The 25,084-nt window shown below is 53.1% G+C and overlaps 2 protein-coding genes across 9 annotated transcripts in view; one reads left to right on the forward strand and one right to left on the reverse strand.

Moving 5' to 3' along the window:
• LOC101948742 (zinc finger protein RFP-like) overlaps positions 1-25,084 on the reverse strand; it is a 1,201,957-nt gene that overhangs the window by 11,585 nt on the left and 1,165,288 nt on the right. The window lies entirely within an intron of this gene.
• On the forward strand, positions 420-24,413 carry LOC101948556 (tripartite motif-containing protein 10-like). 8 transcript variants are annotated; one of them, XM_065564608.1, is made up of 9 exons: positions 420-942; positions 1,468-1,633; positions 9,041-9,488; positions 11,100-11,195; positions 11,609-11,839; positions 14,676-14,698; positions 16,184-16,299; positions 22,682-22,741; positions 23,314-24,413. In XM_065564608.1, the coding sequence occupies exons 3-9, from the start codon at positions 9,078-9,080 to the stop codon at positions 23,823-23,825; spliced, it is 1,449 nt and encodes a 482-aa protein (XP_065420680.1). In that variant the 5' UTR covers positions 420-942; positions 1,468-1,633; positions 9,041-9,077; the 3' UTR covers positions 23,826-24,413. The 8 variants fall into 8 exon arrangements, with proteins under 8 accessions (XP_065420680.1, XP_065420676.1, XP_065420683.1 ...); XM_065564604.1 differs by having other exon boundaries at positions 1,578-1,633; XM_065564605.1 differs by having other exon boundaries at positions 421-942; positions 9,034-9,488.

The raw sequence follows: 25,084 nt of genomic DNA on the forward strand, positions 1-25,084 counted from the left end.
ATGATCATACGATGGAGTTCTAAAAGCGAAATCCTGTCAGCCACCCGGGGCATGGCGGGGCCTCCCGCTGTCAGCCCTGGGGCGGCTGCTCCCCTGCCATCCTGGGAAGTGGAAGAAGTTACCCCACTGCAGCCCTCCCCCCCGCATCAGGCCTGGGGAGGGTGAAGAACCCTTAAGGAGCAGAGGTGAGGCTGGGAGCAGCAGGAGGGCTGAAGTGAGGAGAGTGGGGGCTGATGGGGTGGAGGGGTCTAAGCAGATGGGGCGGTGCTGGGGGTGAACTGAGGGTGCTGGGGGGGCGATGGAGTGGGGGGGCTGAACTGATGGGATGATGATGATGATGGGGCTGAGGAACTGAAATGAAGGAGGCTGAATTGAGGGGGGTTGAGTGGGGGACAGAACTGATGGGGAACTGGGGGACGGGATTAATTGCTGGGCAGGGCAGACATGGGGATGAGAGTTTCTGCAGCAGGGTCCAAAAATCACCTTATCCAGTACAGGTGGGAGAGTGGGCCACGCTAATTGTCACAGGCACACACCCTGGGGATGGGCCGGGGGAGTTCAAACATCAAGAGACTGGCCTAAAAAACACAATATAATTTATTTTTTTAAATGGTGTGATTTTGCGGCCAATCTCAGGATTTTTGAACTCTTGAAAGTTGGCAGTACTGAACCACGGCCCTGGGCGGGGAGGGGAGAAAAAAAAGTTCCATTGGTGATCACTTTCTTGCAGCTCTTAACCCCTCTCCCCGATTTTGTCCCTCTCCTTTCCTGGCCTACCACTTCACTCTGACATGACCCAGCCTGCCTCTGGGCCTCTCCCTTTATAGCTGGGAGCAGAGATCTCACTGAGCATGTTCAGATCACTCAGCAGGCTCAGTAACAGAGCAAAGTTGCCAGCTGGGAAAGCAGGAAGAGTTTGTCATACTGATCAATATTGCGCTGGTAAGTAACTCTACACTGCAGAAATCCAGAGTTAAGGAGGCGAGAAACTCCCAAGGGGCTGTGGTGAGGGTGAACCCTGCTCTACAAGGAAACATTGGACTGCAAAGTAATCCAGGGTAAAGTCATCCCAAAACTTAGCCACGAGGCCTGTTCCAGCTAGCCTTTCTGCTGCCCTTGATTTTTCCCTTCTCTTGCCTGAGACAGTTTGTCAAAGAATCAGTAAAAACCCATTTCGGACTCCGCTCAAATCTGATCTGGGTGAGGGCTGATGATTGAAATCAATCCCCTGAAGGGTTACAGTGAGTCCCCGTACCCTGCGTAGGGTGACCAGACAGCAAGTGTGAAAAATTGGGATGGGGGTGGGGGGGGTAATAGGAGCCTATGTAAGAAAAAGACCCAAAAATCGGGGACTGTCCCTATAAAATCGGGACATCTAGTCACCCTACCCCCGCACCATAAAAGGAGTTTTCCTTTTCCTGACACGAGCATGTGATTCCTGAATATTTCCTCCCCTTCCCACTGTAGCATTTGGCCCCTCTCACTGCAATAGAGGGGATTTCCAACTACCCATCAAAAAGCACTGGATTTAAACGGAGCATTAAACACAAATCCCCTTGATTCATTGTCTCTTTAAGCTGGGAATGCCCCAAAGATCCTGGAACTGCTGAGACATTTCTCCCAGACACGTGAGGTAGGAGAAATATTTTTTTTTCTTTCTTTTTGTAATCCTTCGATCCGTCTTTCAGTTTGTGAGTCTTTCCTGTGTGTGCGTGTCAGGCCCGAGCGCTGTTGCCAGGGAGCTGGGATCTCTTGTTTGTACTCTGGATGAGAATCCAGGCATCACGTGGACAACCCGTACTAAGTACTCCACAAAACTGAGGGCCCAGATGTGGGGCTTCAGGGAGGGGAAGAGGCTCTGCTGCGGGAACTCTGCTCCCCACCCCCTAGCACGGTGATAGGGGTCTCCAGTAGCACCAACCATTGCATGAGAGCTTCAGCCGTTAACGTAGTCCAGTGTCTGTGGAAGAAGTTGCCACAGGGGGGGCTGCTCTGGGGTCCTAGGCCCTGGCCACACAATGAAAATTAATTTCACCTCCCCAAAGTTTGCCCATTTACTTGAGATTCACGCTCACTGGGCATCTTTGTATCACTCTTGCTAGCAGATGATTAATATTCATGCCCCTCTCTGGGAAATTGCGAGGATTCATTAGAGTTCATTATGGACTTTTAACCTTAGAGTCATAGGACTGGAAGGGACCTCGAGAGGTCATCTAGTCCAGTCCCCTGTGCTCAAGGCAGGACCAAGCATTATCAGACCATCCCTGACAGGTGTTTGTCCAACTTACTCTTAAAAATCTCCTTTATTTTTCTGGAACTGTTGGTCCTGGCTCCATCGCTAGGGTTGAGTTCTGAAATGTAGTAAATGAAGGTGAAAGTTCCTCTTTTCTTTCTAAGTACAGGTCCTTTCAGTGAGAAACTTCACCTGCATATTTTAATGCCCTTCACATTTTAGGTGCCGTTTTGTGGGTAGTGTTTGAAATTGGGCACTTGTTGAAATTCTGATGTGATGGTCTCACTTTTTTTTTTGGTTGGCGCGTATTTTTAAAATACCCACAGAAAAAACTGGCAGACCGGTATTTTGGGTAGATCTGGTATATTGGAAAAGGTTCAGAAAAGGGCAACAAAAATGATTAGGGGTATGGAACTGCTTCTGTATGAGGAGAGATTAATAAGACTGGGACTTTTCAGCTTGGAAAAGAGACGGCTAAGGGGAGATATGACTGAGGTCTATAAAATCATGACTGGTGTAGAGAAAGTAGATAAGGAAGTGTTGTTTACTACTTCTCATAACACAAGACCTAGGGTCACCAAATGAAATTAATAGGCATCAGGTTTAAAACAAATAAAAGGAAGTATTTCTTCACACAATGCACAGTCAACCTGTGGAACTTCTTGCCAGAGGATGTTGTGAAGGCCAAGACCATAACAGGATTAAAAAAAGAACTAGATAAGTTCATGGAAGATAGGTCCACCAATGGCTATTAGCCAGGTTGGGCAGGGATGGTGTCCCTAACCTCTGTTTGTCAGAAGCTGGGAATGAGCAACAGGAGATGGATCACTTGATGATTCCGTGTTCTGTTCATCCCCTCTGGGGCACCTGGCATTGGCCACTGTCGGTAGACAGGATACTGGGCTAGATGGACCTTTGGTCTGACCCAGTATGGCCGTTCTTATGTTCTTCTATTGGGGAGCAGTATGCAAAGAAGCAGATATAAGAAATCTTTTCTGTAAAACAAAGGCAATAATGCTTCACCGACACTGAGCATTGTTGTGCGGTTTCATTCACCCACGTTGGTAAGTTACTTTCCACAGGTGGACTGCACTAGCGTCATGCAAAATATTAATGAGATCTATAAAAGCTTAAAAAAAATACTTTGTGTAAATTTATTCCCGCAGGTCTATTCTCAGATTTGACAAAATCCCCCTTGAAACACCCGTGTATGTCGTTTTTAAAATATGACTCTAGTAAGGACAAGTTCATTGTGATAAATCAACATTTGCATAGAGCATTATTTGTCTCTATTCAGTGAGCTCTACAATTTGTTGTATTTTGTGGCAGGCCGGACATTTATATTGTCTTTCATTCTACCTTAGAGGGTGGGAGCTCTGCTCTAGTGAAGGGAAAGCCTTGCGTCCTGCTTAACAGCCATTGTTTCTAAGGCCCGGATCCACAATTTAGAACTAACTTTGTGGCCCCTGTTCCATTTAATTGAAAAATGAATATGGGTTGGGCAAAAGTGAGAATCCTGCTCTAGTCCAGGATTTCGGGCACTCACATAAGACCCCTGTTCAAATCCTTTCTCCTCATCAGGCTGGAAAGTTTCCTGAAAGTTTATAAAAGGAGTCCTCATCCGTGCTGGCCATTTTGTATAGCGCTAGGTGGCCTCTGAGGACACTTACTGGGGCGGCCCAAAATGCGTGATGGGGTTCCTCTGCCTATCTTCCCCCAGTTCCTGTATTGCTCTGGGGCTTAGGTGGAGATAAGCATCTGCAGGCCTAGAGGGAAGCAGCCATGTATATTCCAAGGGAGAAACAGAAGCACCTACAGAACTCCTACCGTGAAAACGTACTCACCAAGTGAGGTTAGCAGTGTCAAGCTGTCTGCGGTGACTCAAAAGCGTGAGTACCAACCTCGGGGCAGGCTGTTAGGAACCAGGGCACAAACCCAACCCTGGTTGTGAGTTCTGTACATCGATTTCACCAGCCAATAATCAAGTGTAAATTCCTCAGGTGATATACCAGCCTAACTATGGAGTCGCAGACAGGCCTCGTGGGTACTCTGATCTGTCTCGCCACCCAGGTGAGCCTGCCTTTGTGTTAGATAGTCTTTTACCCCAAGAATCACAGGATTATTCAGGTTATTCCCAGTCCCAAAGGACCAGTCACTTACCCCAGGTCACTTGCACCTTAGATCTCACATCAAAGACAACGCTTGTAGCCACGCCTGTAATAAACTATGTACAGATTGACTAACAGGACAAGGAAATGAGAGTTATTTACAAGGTTAAAGCAGGTTATCTTACATACACAAATGAATTACAATCTTAAGTTTCAAAAGATAAGAGAAGCTTCTATAACAAACAAGCTCTATATGTCTCTCAGAGCTAACCCAGGTTAAACACTGGAGATGTCTTGCTTATGCCTAGCAAGCCTTGCCCTCTAGAGTCCAAGGAGCATAGAGATACTCAGGGTATGTCTATACTTAAAACGCTACAGCGGGGCACCTGCAGTGCTTCAGTGTAGACACTGCCCGTGCCAACAAGAGGGGTTCTCCTATCTGTGTAGGTGATCCACCTCGCCAAGAGGTGGTAGCTGGGTTGATGGAAGAATCCAGGGGCTAGGTTGGTGAAGCTACCTCTCTCGAGGGATGTAAGTCCTAGTGTAGACCAGACCTCAGTTCCTTCTGTTTAGGGTTTTATCCCCCTCCTGCTATGTGAACTGAGCTGCAAACTCAGTTGCTGGGAGGAATCCACTTACATGACTCAGCTCCATGCGGGGGGGGGGAGGGGTGAGCTAATCAAAAACGCCTTTGTCCTCCTTAGTTCCACAGTAGTCCGTCTGGTGTCGATGGGCTTTCCCTGTTGGGCAGGACGTAAGGCTGCACATCGGAACTTCACACTAGGGCTATGTCTACACTATAGCTTATGTTGGCAAAATTTATGTCGCTCAGGGGTGTGAATATTCCACCGCCCTGAGGGCAGGGCCGGCTCCAGGCACCAGCTTGTCAAGCAGGTGCTTGGGGCGGCCGCTCCGGAGAGGGGCGGCACGTCCAAGTATTCGGCGGCAATTCGGCGGACGGTCCCTCACTCCGCCTGGGAGCGAAAAACCTCCCGCCGAATTGCCGCCGCAGATCGCGATCGCAGCTTTTTTGTTTTGTTTTGTTTTTGTTTTGGCTGCTTGGGGCAGCCAAAACCCCGGAGCCGGCCCTGCCTGAGGGACGTAAGTTACACCAACAAGTGCTTGTGAGCACAGCGCTATGTCAGTGGAAGAGCGTCTCCGGCCGACATAGCTTCTGTCGCTCGCGGAGGTGGGTTTTTTTATGCTGACGGGACAGCTCTCTCCTGTCAGCATAGAGTGTCTTCACCAGGTCCAGCTGTATCAGTCCAGCTGCGCCAATGCAGCACTGTACGTGTAGACTTGGCCTACGTAATGTCTCCCTCCTGTCTGGTGCTTTACATAGTTACAGAGGCTTACAATGCCAGTGCTCAAATATTAGCTTGCAATATGGGATACAGCTGGAATAGACTCATAGACTTTAAGGTCAGAAGGGACCATTATGATCTTCTAGTCTGACCTCCTGCACAACGCAGGCCGCAGAATCTCACCCACCCACTCCTGTAACAAACCCCTGACCTATGTCTGAGCTACTGACGTCCTCAACTTGTGGTTTAAAGGTGAGATTAATACAGGCAGCAACTTGTGAGCATTCAAATAATGTCTAAACACTGAACACATTCTTAGAGTTCTAATACCTGTTTTAACAAAGCTAACACGCAGATGAGTCGAGCTATGTGTGCGTCAGCGTTCCACTGAGACATGGGGACCACGGCATGAGCTGGCACCTGGTCTGCCAGCATCACAAGCAGCCTACATGGTTAGGAGGTTTGCTGGATCACAGTCAGGGGCACCGAAAAACGGGGGGCCAAGGAGCCATGGCCCCATCACTTTTTAAAGTGGGAGGGCATAGCTCTCCGACTTTTAACATGCCTTAAGGGAGGGGGGAGGGGGTGGAAAGGACTGAGCGGGGGTGGGGCCTTGGGGGTAAGAGGCAGAGTGAGGGTGGGGCCTCGGGGAATGAGGTGGGGTGGGCCTTGAGGGAAGGGGCAGGGTGAGGGCGAGGCCTTGGGGGAAGGGGCGGAGCGAGGGCGGAACCTTGGGATTGAGCCCAGCTAGTGACGGGCACCCAGGACCCATTTCAGGAAGTACGGTGGGTGAAGTGATTCAGGGTGAAGGAGTCAGTCCAAACGGACGCACCAAGGAGCATAAAATGTGCACAGGCAGCGAGACTGGGGCTCTGTTTGAAGCCAGAGGGTTCACAGGCAGCCCGACGTCTCCAAGCGACCCGAGAATCCCAGTACTGTTTGCCTGATAGTAGCCCCTTCGTCTTCCATTAGATCTGGTACTAAGTACCCCCAGGCAACTCCCTGCCCCCCAACAGTCCCATCACCTCCTAGCCCCACCAGTCACCCACCCAGCAACTCCACCGCTTCCCACTCCCCCACCCGCTCTGCTACCCCACAGGCATCTTCAAGCACCCACCAACCCACCTTCCCCGGCCTCACCTGCCTAGTTTTGGGCCAACCCATGTCCTACCCCCAGCTGCTGCTTGGGGAAGGATGTATTGACCACACGCTGAAATTTCTGGTTACGTGAGAATTATTTGTAATATGCAAATTAGCTCCTTACATAAATTGCAACACAAAAGTTGGCACCTCTAGAAGACATTTTTCTCCATACTAGGAGCTGCTGCAGCCTGGGTGGGGTGGGACACACCTGGCGATGCAGAACCCATTGAGCGGGGCTGCCTGGGAGCCAGTTGAGGTTGAGCTGGAAGGCAGAGCTGGGTGCAGAGACACTGGTCCCCGTGGAGAAGGGCCAAAGCTTCTGCAGATCACAGGAGATTCATCAGGTTTAGGGGTGGGCTCTGTGGCCTTTTAAGTGGGGATAAAACCCCCTCCTCATTGGGCAGCTTGGGGGAATCTCCATGAGGGAATCATCACAAGGACTTTCTCCCCCAAGCCCCCCTGGCTTTTCGTGCAGATAGGAGTGAAATGCAGCATTTAGGCTAAACACCCGGCAGCCCCAGCGCAGAACAGGCACAAATTGGTCAGGAAGTTCAGCTCAGACACGGGGTGAACTCAGCCCTCGGTGTCCAGGCAGCTGGTGGTGTCAGTTGTTGGCGGCGTGTGTGTTCTCTCTGTGTGCTGCACCAGCTCTGGCCAGATAGCTGGTACACCAGACCTCGACTGACCTGTCTAAGAAGACCACAGAGTCAGTTCAGTAGTGAAGGCGCTTGGCCAGGTTTATTGTTAACGAAAGATGGTCCTAGTGCCCGGCAAATTCTACGGAGACTCTAAGACCTGTATGCCCCTGACAATGGACTCAGCTGAATGAGCGGGGGCACTTGCCATCCCCCCCAGCTGGACAAAGACACCCCCTCTGCAGCCCCTCTTTTATACACAGATACAAACAAGCTACGTATTGCCCCCGATGAGGTTAGTTACCACCCTACACCTTGTACCTGCTGGTTCGAACAAAACATTTTCATCCCTCATCCTGTCCTGTCCTCCTGTCCTTGTTTCACTTGGGCTTGGTGTGTTCCTGTTCCATTTCCTACCATTGTGTTTATGCCACTCCTTTATGTCAGGGGGTACCTGCATCTTTTGGAATGTGCCTACATGAATGCCCTGCGCCTAATATTTCTTGGGAGTGCCTGTGGTTTTTGCCAACTTCATGTACCTGACTTTGGCTCATAGCCTGAGAGATTAATAAGACTTGGACTTTTCAGCTTGGGGAAGAGACGGCTAAGGGGGGGATACAATTGAGCTCTATAAAATCATGACTGGTGTGGAGAAAGTGAATAAGGAAGTGTTATTTACGCCTTCTCCTAACACATAAACTAGGGGTCACCCAATGAAATGAATAAGCAGCAGGTTTAAAACAAACAAAAGGAAGTATTTTTTTTCCACACGATGCACAGTGAACCTGTGGAACTCCTTGCCAGAGGATGTTGTGAAGGCCAAGACTATGACAGGGTTCAAAAAATAACTAGATAAATTCATGGCGGATAGGCCCATCGAGGGCTATTAGCCAGGATGGGCAGGGATGGTGTCCCTAGCCTCTGTTTGCCAGAAGCTGGGAATGGGCGACCAGGGATGGATCACTTGATGATTCCCTATTCTGTTCATTCCTGCTGGGGCCCCTGGCATTGGCCACTGTTGGAAGAACATAAGAACGGCCATATTGGGTCAGACCAAAGGTCCATCTAGCCCAGTATCCTGTCTTCCAAAGACAGGGTACTGGGCTATATGGACCATTGGTCTGACCCAGTATGGCCATCCTTATGTTCTCTTGATAACTTTGCTTTATATCAGCAGGGCCTGATTTTTGTTCACTTTAGTTCAGGCCTCAGGCCTTGAACCAGGCCCCATGTTTCAGGCTCTCTCCTTCTAGTACAGCTGGGACAGGCTGTAGCAAGAGGTGCACTGGGTTATTCACTGGGTCAGTTCCATTGAGGGAGCCGCTTCTGTGCACTAAAAGGAGAGGGGCTCAGATCGGTCTGGGTTTAGCAAGTGGAGAGGGCCGGTGTGGACACACATTGGTGCAGAAGGAAGGAAGAAGGGCTCGTGGCAGAGAGAGACTTGCAGCCCCCATTATGGAGAGACACCCAATTCTCCAGAGCGAGTGTGAAACAGGCATTGCCGGTTCTCTTCTTCAATCCCAACCAACTTTATCTCAACTTCTCCCTGTCATGCCCCCACTTTTCCCCCATATGCCTCTCACTGAACTTTTTCTCTCATCCACGTGTAGCTTAAAGGAAGAGGCCAGAAAACACATTGGTGATCCCAGCGGCCATGGCCTCAGCGGCTCCTGTACAGGGAATCCAAGAGGAAACCAAGTGTCCCATCTGCCTGGAGTATCTAACGGACCCCGTGACCATGGACTGTGGGCACAACTTCTGTCAGGGCTGCATCAGTAACTACTGTGACAAATGGGAAGAATATGGCCCCCTGGAGTGTCCCGTCTGCAGACACCGGATCCGGAAAGGGAACCTCCGGCACAACTGGCAGCTGGGGAATATAGTAGGGAAAATTCGACAACTGGAATTAAATCCTAGCAAAGAGAATCTGTGTGAGACGCACCAGGAGAACCTCGACCTGTTCTGCGAGGAGGACGGGGAAGCCGTGTGTGTGGCTTGTTGGAGATCCCCGCAGCACAGATCTCACAGAGTGCTGCTCATGGAAGAGGCTGCTCAGAAATACAAGGTAGGAAACACTCTGACGTCGGTTAATTCAATCCTTTTCTTCTCAGACTAAATTGATCTTTCCCCCCATAGGCGCCAACTTACTCAGATGCCGGGGGGGAGCTCAATCTCCGCTCCGTCCCAGGCCCCACCCCCGCTCTGCCTCTTCCCACCCCATCCCCCTGCCTCTTCCTTCCTCTGCTCCTCCCCCTCCTCCCCAGCGCCTCCTGCACGCCGCTGAACAGCTGACTGCAGTGGGCCGGAGGCATTGGGAGGGACGGGGAGGAGCTGATCGGTGGGGCCACCAGCCGGTGGGAGGCGCTGAGGGGAAGGGGTAGGCGCTGATCTGCGGGGCCTGCAGGTGGGTGCTGAGTACCCACATTTTTTCCCCCCGTGGGTGCCCCAGCCCCAGAGCACCCACAGAGTCGGCGAATCGGCGCCTATGTTTCCCCCAGGGGAGCTGAAGTTTCTTTGAGCCTCTTTCAGAGCAACAGGTTCTCCCAGTTTCCTGGATTTCCTCTCCCAGAAGCTGGCTCCATCAATAGTCCTACCCAGGGCCGGCTTTAGCAAGAGCGGGGCCCGATTCCTGGGGGCGGGGCTTGCTGCAAGCCCCGCCCCCAGGAATGGAGCCACGCAGCGGGGGGGGGGACGGGGGGAGACCCGCGCCGCGCCGCGGGGGGGGGACGGTGGGAGACCATAGCCGCGCCGTACCGCAGGGGGGCGAACGGGGGGAGACCCGAGCCGAGCCGCGCCGTGGGGGGGGACGGGGGGACCCGAGCCGCGCCGCGGGAGCCGCGCCGTGGGGGCCAGAGCCGACCCGAGCCGTGGGGGCCGGGCTGGAGCCAAGCCGGGCCAGAGCCGCTGGGGCCTGCGGGAACGGGCCGCGCCTCCCCAGAGCCCTTCTCGGCCCCCACCACCCCAGCTTACCTTGTGCTGCCGGCCCGCCCCTGCTTCTTTTCAGACTTCCCGCGAATCAGAGATTCGCGGGAAGCAGGGGAGGGGGTGGAGCGTTCAGGGGAGGGGAGGAGGGGGAAGTGAGCTGGGGGCGGGGTGGACAGCTGCAGCGCGGGGCCCTCTTGGCGCGGGGCCCAATTCAGCCGAATTGGCTGAATCGGCCTAAAGCCGGCCCTGGTCCTACCTTACAGAGCTACTCCCTCTGGGCTGGCACTGACGCTGCTCTAGCATTGTGCTGAGGTGTCCAGAGGAGGCGCTGTCTCCCTTGAAGGGCATTAACAATGATGGCTGCACGGTTCCGGTCAGGCCAGAGACGGAGCAGCTGAGCCTGCTGCAGCCCAGATGCAGCCAAAAAGGAGGTTCAGACTGAAGAGAAAGAGACGGCAGCTCTGCTGGCCGGGGACATGTGAATTATGGTGGGTTGGTAGCACCGCTACAGTTAAGGTTGAAACTGGTTTATTGTTTGAAAGCCAATCCTCGCTCTTATTCCGATTGTCTTGAAAATTCCCCTCCCTCCTGGGATTCCAGGTTAGGGTTAGTGGGCCACATTTGAAGTGGCTTGAGCCAGGTATTCCTGAGATGAGCTTTGTTACCAATGTGATGTCCTGGAAAACACAAATCCAGCGGGGAAATAACCCTGGGAAAAGAGAAAAATCAAAAGTCACTTTTCTTTTGTTAGGATCAAATTCGGCTCCATTTGCAGAGCTTGATGAAAGAGAGAGATGAGATCCCGGCCGTTAAACTGAGCGAGGAAAAGAGACTCCTGGAACTGCTGGTAGGTGCCTTTGTTAATTGCTAGCAGATATTCCTGGGGGCATTATCAATGTTCTCCTCGCTCTGATTGATGGGAAAGCGACAGTGGGTAACTTTCCCCTTTCCGCGATGGTTAGTTAGTCCTCTGTGTCAAGTAAACTCTGTTCTGGTTTACTGGAGATGAGGCGGGCAAATGGTGAAGGCAGGAGAATGTTTATTTATGAAGACAGATCCTTTCTAGGGATAATTTGAACATACATCACGGGGCTAATAGTCAAGGTGACGCTTCTTCTCAGGTCACTTGGACCATCGCAGGCAGGCAGCATGTGCAACTCTGGTGAGAATCCCTGACCCTCCAGCTAGGGATCTACTGTGAAACGGCCTGTGACTCTCCGCGTATTCCCAACCTGCCTTTTCCCTGCGTGTCCCTTACAGGAGAAAATGGAAGACGAGAGGCAGAAGATTGTATCTGTATTCAAGCAACTGCGCCAGTTTCTGGAGGACCAAGAGCGACTCCTGCTGGCCCAGTTGGAAAAGTTGGACAAGGCAATTAGGAAGAGCCAGGAAGAAAACGCCACCAGCGTGTCGACGGAGATATCCCGTCTCAGTGAGCTGATTGATGAGATGGAGGAGACGTGCCAGCAGCCGGCCAGCAAATTCCTGCAGGTGAGACTGAGTTAGAGACCCCCCCAGATCCCTGCACAGGTGTCCCAACAATGGAGTCCAGGAGCACACAGTTGGTGCATTGCTGGATGGGAATTAGGACTGTCCTTTGGAGAGTTACAGACTCCTAGATGTTCGAGATGGAAATGCCCCCTTCGCTCAGACACTCCATGGCCCTGGGGCCAGAGCGGGGTTGCTCCCACCAACTCACTTTCTTTGGTTTTGTGCAGCCAAGGTTCAAAATTCCCAGGGGTTGCGGCTTCCACCGTTTCCCCTTGGGAGATGATTCTCTAGCCAGATACTTCTCCGAGTCAGGAAGTTCGCCCCGATATTCAGCCACAACTTTCCCTTTCGTAGTTTCTTCCCCTTGTTCCATCTATCCACACGGGTCACGCTTGGCAATTCCTGCCCCTCCTTGGTCTCTGGATTCTGCAGGGCAGCAGGCTGGAATATTTGAGAGCTCTGGGCTGTCTCTGCAGGAATGTGAGGCATAGGGGCTGACTTTTATTTTTCCCAGGGGGTGCTCCCTGCTCTGCCCCGAGGCCCCGCCCTCGCTCTGCCTCTTCCTGCTCCAACCGCCCCCGCTCACTGCTTTCCGCCCTCCCCCAGCCGCCAAACAGCTGATCGGCAGCACCGCCGAACAGCTGTGGCCGGTGGGTGCTGACCACCCACTATTTTTTTTTCTGTGGGTGCTTGAGCCCCGGAGCACCCACGGAGTTGGCACCTAAGATGTGCAGGACTAGGGAGGTGGGGGAAGATGAGGGTGGGGGAACAAAGTTATTGGGGCTATGGGTGGGATGAGGGTGGGAGGAGGAGATATTGTTTCTCTTCCTGGAGGGAATGACCTGCGCTTTATACACAGCAGGGTTCTCTGGTCTGGTCACAAACTCTCCACGCTCGTTCATGACCGTGAGAGGAGCACAAAGAGTTAGAGAGTTTTTCAATATGGGCATGAGAGAGAGAAAGGGCCCTTCCCGTGAGAACGCTCCTGCACATTTCCACTCACAATTCCATCTCTGTGGCTTTCGTTTTCCACAAATAACAGCAAAAACCCACTTGGGCATAGGCGCCAGTTTCTTCATTTCCCCGGGGGCACTCGACCCCTGCTCCGCCCCAGGCCCCGCCCCCACCCCTTCCCCCAAGGCCCCGCCCCGCCTCTTTCTGCCCCATTCCACCCCCTTCCCTGAGCGTGCTCTGCCCTCTTGCCCCCCCCCCCCCCGTGTCTTCTGCACACCGCTGAACAGCTGAGGCACTGGGGGGAGGATGAGGAGTTGATTGGCAGGGCCGCCCGGGGGCGGGAGGTGCCGGGGGGAGGGGGAGGAGTTGATCGGCAGGGCCGCCCGGGGATGGGAGGTGCTGGAGGGGGAGGGGGAGGAGTTGATCGGCAGGGCCGCCCGGGGACGGCAGGTGCTGGGGAGGAGTTGATCGGCAGGGCCGCCCGGGGACGGGAGGTGCCGGGGAGGGAGTGGGAGGAGTTGATCGGCAGGGCCGCCCGGGGGCGGGAGGTGCCTGGGGGGAGGGGGAGGAGTTGATCGGCAGGGCCGCCCAGGGGCGGGAGGTGCCGGGGGGGGGAGGGGGAGGAGTTGATCGGCAGGGCCGCCCGGGGGCGGGAGGTGCTGGGGGGAGGGGGAGGAGTTGATCGGCAGGGCCGCCCGGGGATGGGAGGTGCTGGAGGGGGAGGGGGAGGAGTTGATCGGCAGGGCCGCCTGGGGGCAGGAGGTGCTGGGAGGGAGGGGGAGGGGGAGGAGTTGATCGGCAGGGCCGCCCGGGGACGGGAGGTGCCGGAGGGAGTGGGAGGAGTTGATTGGCAGGGCCGCCCGGGGACGGGAGGTGCCGGGGAGGGAGTGGGAGGAGTTGATTGGCAGGGCCGCCCGGGGGCGGGAGGTGCCTGGGGGGAGGGGGAGGAGTTGATCGGCAGGGCCACCCGGGGACGGGAGGTGCCGGGGAGGGAGTGGGAGGAGTTGATCGGCAGGGCCGCCCAGGGGCGGGAGGTGCCGGGAGGGAGTGGGAGGAGTTGATCGGCAGGGCCACGCGGGGACGGGAGGTGCCGGGGAGGGAGTGGGAGGAGTTGATCGGCAGAGCCGCCCGGGGGCAGGAGGTGCCGGGAGGGAGTGGGAGGAGTTGATCGGCAGGGCCACCCGGGGACGGGAGGTGCCGGGGAGGGAGTGGGAGGAGTTGATCGGCAGGGCCGCCCGGGGACGGGAGGTGCCGGAGGGGAGGGGGAGGAGTTGATTGGCAGGGCCGCCCGGGGACGGGAGGTGCCGGGGAGGGAGTGGGAGGAGTTGATTGGCAGGGCCGCCCGGGGACAGGAGGTGCCGGGGAGGGAGTGGGAGGAGTTGATCGGCAGGGCCGCCCGGGGGCGGGAGGTGCCGGGGGGGGGGGGGGGAGGGGGAGGAGTTGATTGGCAGGGCCGCCCGGGGGCGGGAGGTGCCTGGGGGGAAGGGGACGGGGAGGAGTTGATCGGCAGGGCCGCCCGGGGGCGGGAGGTGCCGGGGAGGGAGTGGGAGGAGTTGATCGGCAGGGCCGCCCGGGGGCGGGAGGTGCCGGGGGGGAGGGGGAGGAGTTGATCGGCAGGGCCGCCCGGGGGCGGGAGGTGCCTGGGGGGAGGGGGAGGAGCTCCACTGGTGAGTGCTCAGCACCCACCATTTTTCCCCCGGGGGTGCTCCAGCCCCAGAGCACCCACAGAGTCGGTGCCTGTGCACTTGGGAAAAAATGTTTATGAGTAAAAGGGTCCTAGATCCCCATCTGCACTGTGCTGAATTCAGAGCGAGCCCCCTCCAGAGCAGGAGGGGCCCTCGGCATGTGGGACTGAGCTCTCTTTTCTTTATCTTCCCTCTAGGACATCAGAAGCACCTTGAGCAGGTACGTGGCTCCTTCCTGCTTTACGGCGCCGGGAAAGGACTTGGCCGCTATGTTCAAACCCCGCCTCCCCAGGGCGCCACAGCACAGCGCGTGGGGCTGGGTCACATTCGGCTGTAAATCTCGGTTGAATTTAACATCCGGAGGTTCTCACCCTCTGCCCCGACACTCTGGAGTTATCCATCCTGCGGGAAAGCTTCTGAACCTAAAGTATTTCCTAGCGATCTCCCATCCCTGGGGGCCTGGCTGCCTCGGGGTTCTGTGGATGGACTATGGGCCTTTCACCGCTAGGGCACAGGATACAGTCCCGCCCGGGGCAGCGATCATCAAGAGTCTTTACTGCTTGAGGACTGTTTAGAGACTTGTGTGGAATGAACTGGGGAAGCGGGGAGTAGATCAAGGCTTAATTTGTGCCGCGGTTTGCCAGGGCTGAGCCCTCTAGGCTTGGCAGTTCATTGCCACAGGCAGCGAGTTACATGCCCCATGGTGCCCGTGCTCCACCAATATTCAGGAACGTGGGACCGGCTCCACCAATGTTTGGGCTTATATTTTCAGAGCCGTCCCATCCATAGGATGGATCGGGGCACCCGACCCAGGCCCCGCACTTTGGGGGACTCTGTGCTTCAGGGGGATGTGGGGTCCAGGGTGGCCTGGAGGGTTAGCGGGGGACCTGGACCCAGCCCGCCCTGCCCCGCCTCTTCCCACCCCTGCTCCACACCTGCCCCCACTCCACCCCTTCCCCCAAGCTCCCGTCCCACCTCTTCCCACCCCTGCTCCACCCCTTCCCCTCCCCATTCCATCCCTTACCCCAATCCCCTGCCCCGCCTCTTTCTGGCTTACACCCCCTCCCCCGAGCTACTCCGGGAGCCAGTGGGGCGGAACAGAGTGGGGTGGGCTGGGGCCGCGTCACTCGCTGCTGCTAGCGCCAGACTCCCCACTAACCCCCAAGCCGTCCTGGACCCCGCATCCCCCTGAAGTGCTGGGCCCAGGATGGTTGCCCCATCCTATGGACGGGATGGCTCTGCTTGGACCCGTTCTGGGCACCACCGAAAATTATACAAACCTGGCGCCCATGTTCATCGCCCTGGCATCTCTGGGCTCGCCGCGTCACTTATGAAAATAAAAAAATTGCTTGAGCCCCGGCACCTCTTACATCTATTCAGGGCTTAATTTGGAATGAATCAGTCCAGTTCCGAGTGCACACATAGCTACAACACTAAGACCAGCAGGGAGGCCCAGGAGTGAATTGGCCGTGGAGACTCAGTTCCTGTTTTGCCCCAGAGCCGGTCTCTCCAGGCCAGAGCTGAAGAATATTAATGGGATCTTCAGGGGGAAGGTTGTACGGCCACAGCCTGTGCTGCACCTGCTCTGAGGCTGGGAGAAGCCGAAGAATTATAATTTCAGGCCCATTAGAGCAGCAACTTTCACTGACGACAAATGATGATGTGTCACTAAACGAAATACCAGAATGTGACATTTTCTCTCCAGGTGTGAGAAGGGGAAGGTCCAGCAGCCCGTGGAGATGTCTTCGGAGCTGGAAAAGAGACTCGGAGAGTTGTCTCAGAATAATAGTGCTCTAACGGAGACTCTGAAGAAGTTCAAAGGTACCAAGATGGGATCGAGGAGCGGAAATTGGGATGAGTCTAGAGACTGTGGGAGAAGATTGGGCTGCATTAGTAGGAGTGTTGCCAGCAGATCCAGGGAACTGATTATTCCCTTTTATTCATGAAGCCACATCTGGAGTATGGCATCCAGTTTTGGACTCCTAATACAGAAAGGATGTGGACAAATTGGAGAGAGTCCAGCGGAGGGCAATGAAAATGATTAGGGGGCTGGGGCACATGACTTATGAGGAGCGGCTGAGGAAACTGGGCTTATTTAGTCTGCAGAAGAGAAGAGAGAGGGGGGATTTGATAGCAGCCTTCAACTACCTGAAAGGGGGTTCCAAAGAGGATGGATCCAGACTGTTCTCAATGGTAGCAGATGACAGAACAAGGGGTAATGGTCTCAAGTTGCAGTGGGGGAGGTTTAGGTTGGATATTAGGAAAAACTTTTTCACTAGGAGGGTGGTGAAGCACTGGAATGGGTTACCTAGGGAGGTGGTGGAATCTCCTTCCTTAGAGGTTTTTAAGGCTTGGCTTGACATAGCCCTGACTGGGATGATTTAGTTGGGGATTGGACCTGCTTTGAGCAGGGGGTTGACCTGCTGAGCTCCCTTCCAACCCTGATATTCTATGAAATTATGAATCCATTCAATAAGAAAAGTGAAGCAGACAACCTGAACAAATCCAGCAAGGGTTGAGTTATTCGGTCACCTTTAGTAAATTATTTAGGTCCAGGTTTAGCAAAATGGCCAAATTTTTGGAACCTCGATGTATCTCATCCAGCTGCAGAACTGCAGGGCGTGTACTGCAGAACTTCTATCGTCCACAGCTGCAGGTGGAGTCCGTGGGACCTGCAGGTGCCCAACCCCTCTGTGAACCAGGCCCCAGGTGCCTAAAGTTCAGCATCCAAAATGTAGACCCTAAATTAAAGGCCACTATTGAAATTGGGACCCGGCCCATCCTTGTGCTCTGGCCCCGTGTACCAGCTAGTTTGGGCCAAAGGGGCTGTAGGAAAGATGCAAACCCCTCTCCCATCCCGAGGGAATCCCTCTAGTACAGAAGCCACTTGTTCCTGCTCCACAGCAGCTGCTGGCACAAGGAGTGTGCCTGGGCATGGAGTGGAGTTGGTGAGGGCACACTGGAGCAGGGAGGGGGTGGACCGGGATAAAGAGGTGTCGCCAGGATGAAGTTGTTTCTCATATACTCTGCTGGCCGGCAAAGCCCCATAGAGGTCGCTGACACAAGGATGCAAATCTGGCTGGATTGCAGGACTTCCCTGTGCCAAGCTTTGCATTAGCCACTGAGTAGGGAAGACCCAACCTGCCTCCCCTCTATCTCTTTGCCAGTGCAGGGGTGAATCTGGCCCATTGAACTGAACCTCTTCCTGCCTCAGTTTCTGCATTTGTAAAAGGATACAATTCTTCGCATTTCGGTCTATCCAGGGCGAAGACCCCGTTTGTGCCGAGCTCAGTAGAGACACTGAGTAAACAGACCTAAAGTTTACAACAAAGGACCCTGATCCTGCAAATTCTTAAGCTCCCATTAATGTCAAAGTGTGGCAAGTCACTTTCATGCTAAAGTCTTTGCAGGATCTGGGTCTAGGTTAGGACGAAATGCAGCGGGTGAATGTGACACACCAGCTGGGGTCTGGGGGTGGGAGGGAGAGGATGAGGGAGCCGTCAAGCTTTCTTACAGCTAATATTTCCTGGCATGTGGTGAGGGTTAATGGAAGTGGATTCTGTTGATCTGAGGGGCCAAGAGGAAAGAGAAGGTTTGGGATTAGCTTTAATTAAAGACCTGAGTGTGTGTCTGTCCATCTCTGTCTGTTTCTCTCTCACTATTAAACCAAAGTTATGTCAAGTCAGAGTGGGGGTTGTAGAGAGATGTTTGTGGAAGATTATAATTTAGCGACACTCCCTCATAGGGGACAGGATTATGAATACAGGAATTTAGAGATGTGCCCTGGAAGCTGGGGTTGAGAACTCAGTGTAGCTGCGTACAGCAATCGGGGCGCCGGAACACGGGGAGCCGGGGGCCAGGGCCCTATAGCTTTTCACCGGCCGTAAGGGCGAGCGATGGGGGTGGAGAGGAGTGAGTGGAGGCGGGGTCTTGTGGAGAAGAGGCGGGGCCTCAGGGAGAATGGCAGCGCGAGGGCGGGAGCTCGGGAAGTAGGGTCGGTGTGTAGCCCAGTGGGCGAGCTTGCTTTCATTATATTTTGCTTTGCCTTATATTTAGCAGTAATGCACGGAACCTACAGGCCTGTATCCTGTCAGACGTTAGCTTCAGCAAGTTAGCAGAAGGCTTGAGGCCTTTGAACTTTGCACAGATAAACGGCCAACGGAAAACCCCAAATATTGGGGAACTGAAAATAGAGTGTTTAAGGGGAAGTTTTGACCACAGGTACATGGTTTAACCACAGAAGCCTCCTGGCAATGAACTGACATGTGTAACAGGTACATGAGCTACATTTGCAGATACCTAACCGCTAACGGGCCATGGCAACAAACTGACATACATGATAATAAGTTGAGAATGCATGGGATGCATTGTCTTAGGGATGGGGGTTCCACGACCACCACTCCCAAGAGGAGGAGACGGGTGGTGGTGGTCGGGGACTCCCTTCTTAAGGGGACGGAGTCATCCATCTGCCGTCCAGACCCAGAGACTCGAGAAGAGTGCTGCTTGCCTGGAGCTTGAATTCAGGATGTGGCGGAGTGTCTGCCAAAACTGATCAAGCCCTCAGACCGCCACCCCTTCCTACTTCTCCCAGGATACTGCCAAGAATGACCTTGAGGGGGTCACTGCAGACTACGTGGCTCTGGGAAGAAGGATAAAGGAATTTGAGGCAAAAGTCGTGTTCTTGTCCATTTTCCCTGTTGAAGGAAAAGGCCCAGGTAGGGACCATCGAATTGTGGAGGTAAATGCTTGGTTATGCAGGTGGTGTCAGAGAGAGGGCTTTGGATTCTTCAACCATGGGATGTTGTTCCGGGAAGAAGGATTGCTAGGAAGAGATGAGGTCCACCTAACGACGAGAGAGAAGAGCATCTTCGCAAGCAGGCTGGCTAACCTAGTGAGGAGGGCTTTAAACTAGGTTCGCTGGGGAACTGTGACCTAAGCCTAGAGGTTAGTGGGGAAGTGGGATACCGGGAGGAAACACAAGGAGGAGGGTGCAACAGGAGAGGCCTCCTGATTCATACTGAGAAAATAGGCCAATCGGCTAGATATCTTGGTGCCTGGACATGAACGCAAGAAGCCTGAGAAACAAGCAGGAAGAATTGGAAGTCCTGGCACAGTCAAGGAACTATGATGTGATTGGAATTGGCAGTGTAACTCACATGACTAGAGTACTGTCATGGATGAGTTCAGGAAGGACAGGCAGGGGAGGAAAGGTGGAGGAGTTGCACTGTATGTAAGAGAGCGGTATGATTGCTCAGAGCTCCAGAATGAAACTGGAGAAAAGCCTGTTGAGAGTCTTTGGGTTAAGTTTAGAGGCAAGAGCAATAAGGGTGATGTCTTATTGGGCGTCTGCTATAGACCATCAGACCAGCAGGATGAGGTAGACAAGGCTTTCTTCGGACAACTAACAGAAGTTTCCAGATCACAGGCCCTGGTTTTCTTCGGGGACTTCAATCACCCTGATATCTGCTGGGAGAGCAATACAGCAGTGCACAGACAATCCAGGAAGTTTTTGGAGAGTGCTGGGGACAACTTCCTGGTGCAAGTGCTGGAGGAACCAACTAGGGGCCGTGCTCCTCTTGACCTGCTGCTCACAAACAGAAAAGAATTGGTTGGGGAAGTAGAAGTGGGTGGCAACCTGGGCAGCAGTGATCATGAGATGGTCAGGTTCAGGATCCTGACAAAAGGAAGAAAGGAGAGCAGCAGAATACGGACCCTGGACTTCAGAAAAGCAGACTTTGACTCCCTCTGATGGGCAAGATCCCTTGGGAGCCTAATATGAGGGGGAAGGGTGTCCAGGAGAGCTGGCTGTATTTTAAAGAAGCCTTATTGAGGGCGCAAGAACAAACCATCTCGATGTGCAGAAAGAATAGCAAATATGGCAGGCAACCAGCTTGGCTTAACAGAGAAATCTTCGGTGAGTTTAAACACAAAAAGGAAGCTTACAAGAAGTGGAAACTTGGACAGATGACTAGGGAGGAGTATAAAAATATTGATTGAGCATGCAGGCATGCAGGGGTGTAATCAGGAAGGTCAAAACACAATTGGAGTTGCAGCTAGCAAGGGATGTGAAGGGTAACAAGAAGGGTTTCTACTGGTATGTTAGCAACAAGAAGAAGATCAGGGTAAATGTGGGACCCTTACTGAATGGGGGAGGCAACCTAGTGACAGATGATGTGGAAAAAGCTGAAGTTCTCAATGCTTTTTTTCCTCGGTCTTCACAGACAAGGTCAGCTCCCAGACTGCTGCACTGGGCAGCACAGTATGGGGAGGAGGTGAGCAGCCCTCAGTGGTGAAAGAACAAGGTTAGGACTTTTTAGAAAAGCTGGACATGCACAAGTCCATGGGGCCAGATCTAATGCACCCGAGGGTGCTGAGGGAGTTGTCTGATGTGATTGTAGAGCCATTGGCCATTATCTTTGAAAACTCATGGCAATCAGGGGAGGTCCCAGAAGATTGGAAAAAGGCAAATATAGTGCCCATCTTTAAAAAGGGAAGAAGGAGAATACGGGGAACTACAGACCAGTCAGCCTCACCTCAGTACCTGGAAAAATCATGGAGCAGATCCTCAAGGAATCCATTTTGAAGCACTTGGAAGAGAAGGTGATCAGGAACAGTCAACATGGATTCACCAAGGGCAAGTCAAGCCTGACCAACCTGATTGCCTTCTATGATGAGATAACTGGCTTTCTGGATATGGGGAAAGCAGTGGACTTGGGCTTCATTAGTAGGAGCATGGCAAGCAGATTGAGGGAAGTGATTATTCCCCTCTATTCGGCACTGGTGAGGCCACATCTGAAGTATTGTGTCCAGTTTTGGGCCCCCCACTACAGAAAGGAGGTGGACAAATTGGAGAGAGTCCAGCGGAGGGCAACAAAAATTATTAGGGGGCTGGGGCACAAGACTTACAAGGAGAGGCTGAGGGAACTGGGCTTATTTAGCAGAAGAGAAGAGTGAAGGGGGATTTGACATCAGCCTTCAACTACCTAAAGGGGGGTTCCAAAGAGGATGGAGCTAGGCTTTTCTCAGTGGTGGCAGATGACAGAACAAGGAGCAATGTCTCAAATTGCAATAGGGGAGGTATAGGTTGGATATAAGGAAACACTATTTCACTAGGAGGGTGGTGAAGCACTGGAATGGGTTACCTAGGGAGGTGGTTGAATCTCCATCCTTAGAGGTTTTTAAGGCCTGGCTTGACAAAGTCCTGGCTGGGATGATTTAGTTGGTGTTGGTCCTGCTTTGAGCAGGGGTTGGACTAGATGACCTCCTGAGGTCTCTTCCAACCCTAATCTTCTATGATTCTATGATATATGAACCTATAGAAAAAAAGACATGCCAACATTAGTAAGAGGAGGAAATACAAATAAGGAAAAGGGGGAAATTCCCTACTAAATATGCATTAAATATAGTGGCAGCAGAGTAACATATGGTAAAAGTGGTATCCCAGCCTAGGGGCAGTAGGAGAAGAAGATGTAGTTCTTGGGAGGTGCCTGAATGATGGCCATGGGTGATGATGAAAAAGGTGATGGTGATGAGGAAGATGATGGGTAACATGTCAGGTTATTCTGCAAGGGATGGTGTGAATATGTGGGTGTGTAGATATACATTCTGTAGTACCTCTATCTCCCTTACTGAGTTTGTGACTGTGCTAAATGTATTAATAAACTATATTTGTAATAATAGAGGAGTTCCTATAGTGTGAGTGTTGCAACTATGCACATTGGGGTTTCCAACTATATAATAATTTGAATAATATTGGGCCCGGTCTTGGGACAAGAACCTGCTAACCCTCAAAGTGATAACTGGGGATTCTTAAGTAATTAATATATATATTAAGAGAAGATTGGAAGACGTGTTGTGATCGGCTCAGTCTTAACTGATGAAGGACCGACAGTCTACGCAGTCTATATATATAATTTATAGATCGGGTTACAGATTGGGGAGGGGAGAGGAAGTGGCACAAGGGTGGGGGAGAAGGGGGGCAAGGTCACAGTTTGGGCACTGGTGGCCCCCACCCCACTTTTAGGGAGAGTCCTCTGCTCCTGACAGCAGTTCACCCCAGAAGCTCTCTAGGTTGTTTTAATAAAAGTTCTATTCTTTTGTCATGCACTGGTGTGTTGTTTAATGAATTCCAAGATCATTACAGGGGTGTTGTTTCAAACATGAAAGCGTGCTATCTCATCTCTTCTGTCCCTTCCCCCTCCAGACACTCTGCCGTCTGAACTGGAGAAAAGAAGAAGGGAATCCCTAGGATTGCACAGACAGGGTGAGATTGCCAGTGGAGATGGTCTTCAAGTGAAGACAGAAATTCCATCAAGACACTTTCATGAACCCGGAGCTGAAGTTACAAACCAAACTAACACTGTTCCTGACACACGTCCCATTCACAAATAAAATAGAGAATTGTAACTACTAAGGCGACCCTAAGCTCAAGTCATATGAACAATCCTGACACCAACCTTAATACCGAGTCCATGCCCACGCCAAGGAACAGAAGCACTCTCACGAACCTGCATCCGAACACTTTCCTCTAACCCCGGTAGGGTTGCCAACTTGGTAATACTTAAAAACCGGACACTCCAGCAGGAGTGCTAGAACCTCCTCTGCCCCGCCTCTTTTCCCTGAGGCCCCTCCCCTCCCCCGCCTCTTCCCCCGAGGCCTCTCCCCTGCCCCACCTCTTCCCCCCAAAGCCCCACCCCACTTCTTCCTTCTGAGATCCCTCCCAGGGATCCAGGACTGTCGCATCCAGCACCAGGCTGCTGGGGAATGTTAGAAATGGCTCCAGCCTCCCCCAGGGCCGAGCTCTGCCCCTAACGCTCCGATTCTCTATCTCCCCAGTGAATGTGACTCTGGATCCAGACACAGCTCATCCCGAACTCATCGTGTCAGAGGACTGGAAAAGTGCAAGAAGGGGATTCACAGAGGAGGATCTATCCGACAATCCGGATCGATTTGACATTTTGCCCTGTGTGCTGGGCTGTGAGGGATTCACCTCGGGGAGACATTGCTGGGAGGTGGAGGTGGGGGGTGGGCGATTCTGGGCCGTGGGGGTGGCCAGAGAGTCTGTGAGGAGGAAGGGATGGATCAGCCGTAGCCCTGAGGGAGGGATCTGGGCTGTGGAGCGGTGTGGAGATCAATACCAGGCTCTCACCTCCCCTGAGACCCCCCTGCCCCTGAGCCAGGCCCCCAGCAGGATCCGGGTTTCTCTGGACTGTGAACGGGGGCAGGTGACATTTTTCGATGCTGAGAACCAGGGCCCAATCTTCACTTTCCCGCCCGCCTCTTTCATTGGGGAGAGAAGCCTACCCTGGCTCCAGGTGGGGAGATCCTGGCTCAGACTGTGGCCCTAAGACACAGGGGGGAAATATCCCCCCTGGGGACTCTGAAGTCAGCCTCTCTAGCCTCAGACGTCCTCGTCTCCATGACCCCGGCGCCTCCATGGGGGACAATGGATCGTCAAACCATAGAGAGGAAGCAGCGATGGAGATGGCGACGTCAGGTTTTGCCCCTCTAGACTCTGCAGCCTATTTCTCACTGTCCTCCATAGTCAGGAAGACTCTGGGATCCCAGCTCAGGCACTGAGATACTGGGGAATAGCCTACCGGGAATTAAAAGATGGGTTTCTTTAGCCACCATCATCCTAGTCTCCATGACCTTGGAGGACTCCTGTCTCCCCATTCTCCTGGCCTCTCCTATCTCTCACCCCCTGAAAGCTCATCTCTCTCCTTGCCAGCACTAGGGGTGGGAAAGGGGTGGGTGAAGAACCACTGAAGCTGCAGGAAGAGCAGAGGGGCCCTGAGGGACAGGCCGATATGGGGGTTGCGGGGGTCACAGTGGGGTGTGGGACAGAATTGCACTAGTGCCAACCTCAAGAGATCAACAATTTTGAGACTGCCCTATAAAGCATGAGTTTTTAATAAAACATCATATGTTTTTTAGTCTGTCTTTTGACTTTTTACCTGCCCTCTCCTCTCCTGCCAGTGTTTGTGGGATAATTTCAGGTTACAAAGTCAACCTTTAATGGACAGACACATGCATGTCTCTCGCCTGCTGTTCCGATGGAATTCCCATTTCCTTGCTTCCTAAGTTAGGGGACCTGCCATCCATCCTCCATTACGGTCTTGACTCTCTTCCTTCTTAGGCAAAGTCTGTGTCTTCACAAAACTCCGCAGTGGCACTGCTGTACTGCTTCCAGTGTAGACACTCACTCCAGTGATAGGAAGGGGTCTCCTCTCACTGTAGTTAATCCACCTTCCCGAGAGGTGGGAGCTAGGTCCACAGAAGAATTCTTCCATGGATCTCTGCTGGGGATTAGATCTTCTCAGGGCCGGCTCTAGCTTTTTTGCCGCCCCGAGCAAAAAGAAAAAAAGGGCGGCCAGACTGCCGAAGCAAAAAAAAAAAAAAAAACGGCAGGGTGGCCGGAATGTGTCACCCCAAGATTGGCCGGAAAGCTGCCCCTTACAATGTGCCGCCCCAGGCACGTGCTTTCTCATCTGGTGCCTGGAGCCAGCCCTGTTCTTCTTAACTCCATCACTCAGAGGTGTGTGATTTTCATAGCCTTAATCAACATAATTGCATTTTGATCTAACTTTTTAGTATAGACATGGCC

Source organism: Chrysemys picta, chromosome 12, assembly GCF_011386835.1.
Source record: "Chrysemys picta bellii isolate R12L10 chromosome 12, ASM1138683v2, whole genome shotgun sequence".
Lineage (NCBI taxonomy): Eukaryota > Metazoa > Chordata > Testudines > Emydidae > Chrysemys > Chrysemys picta.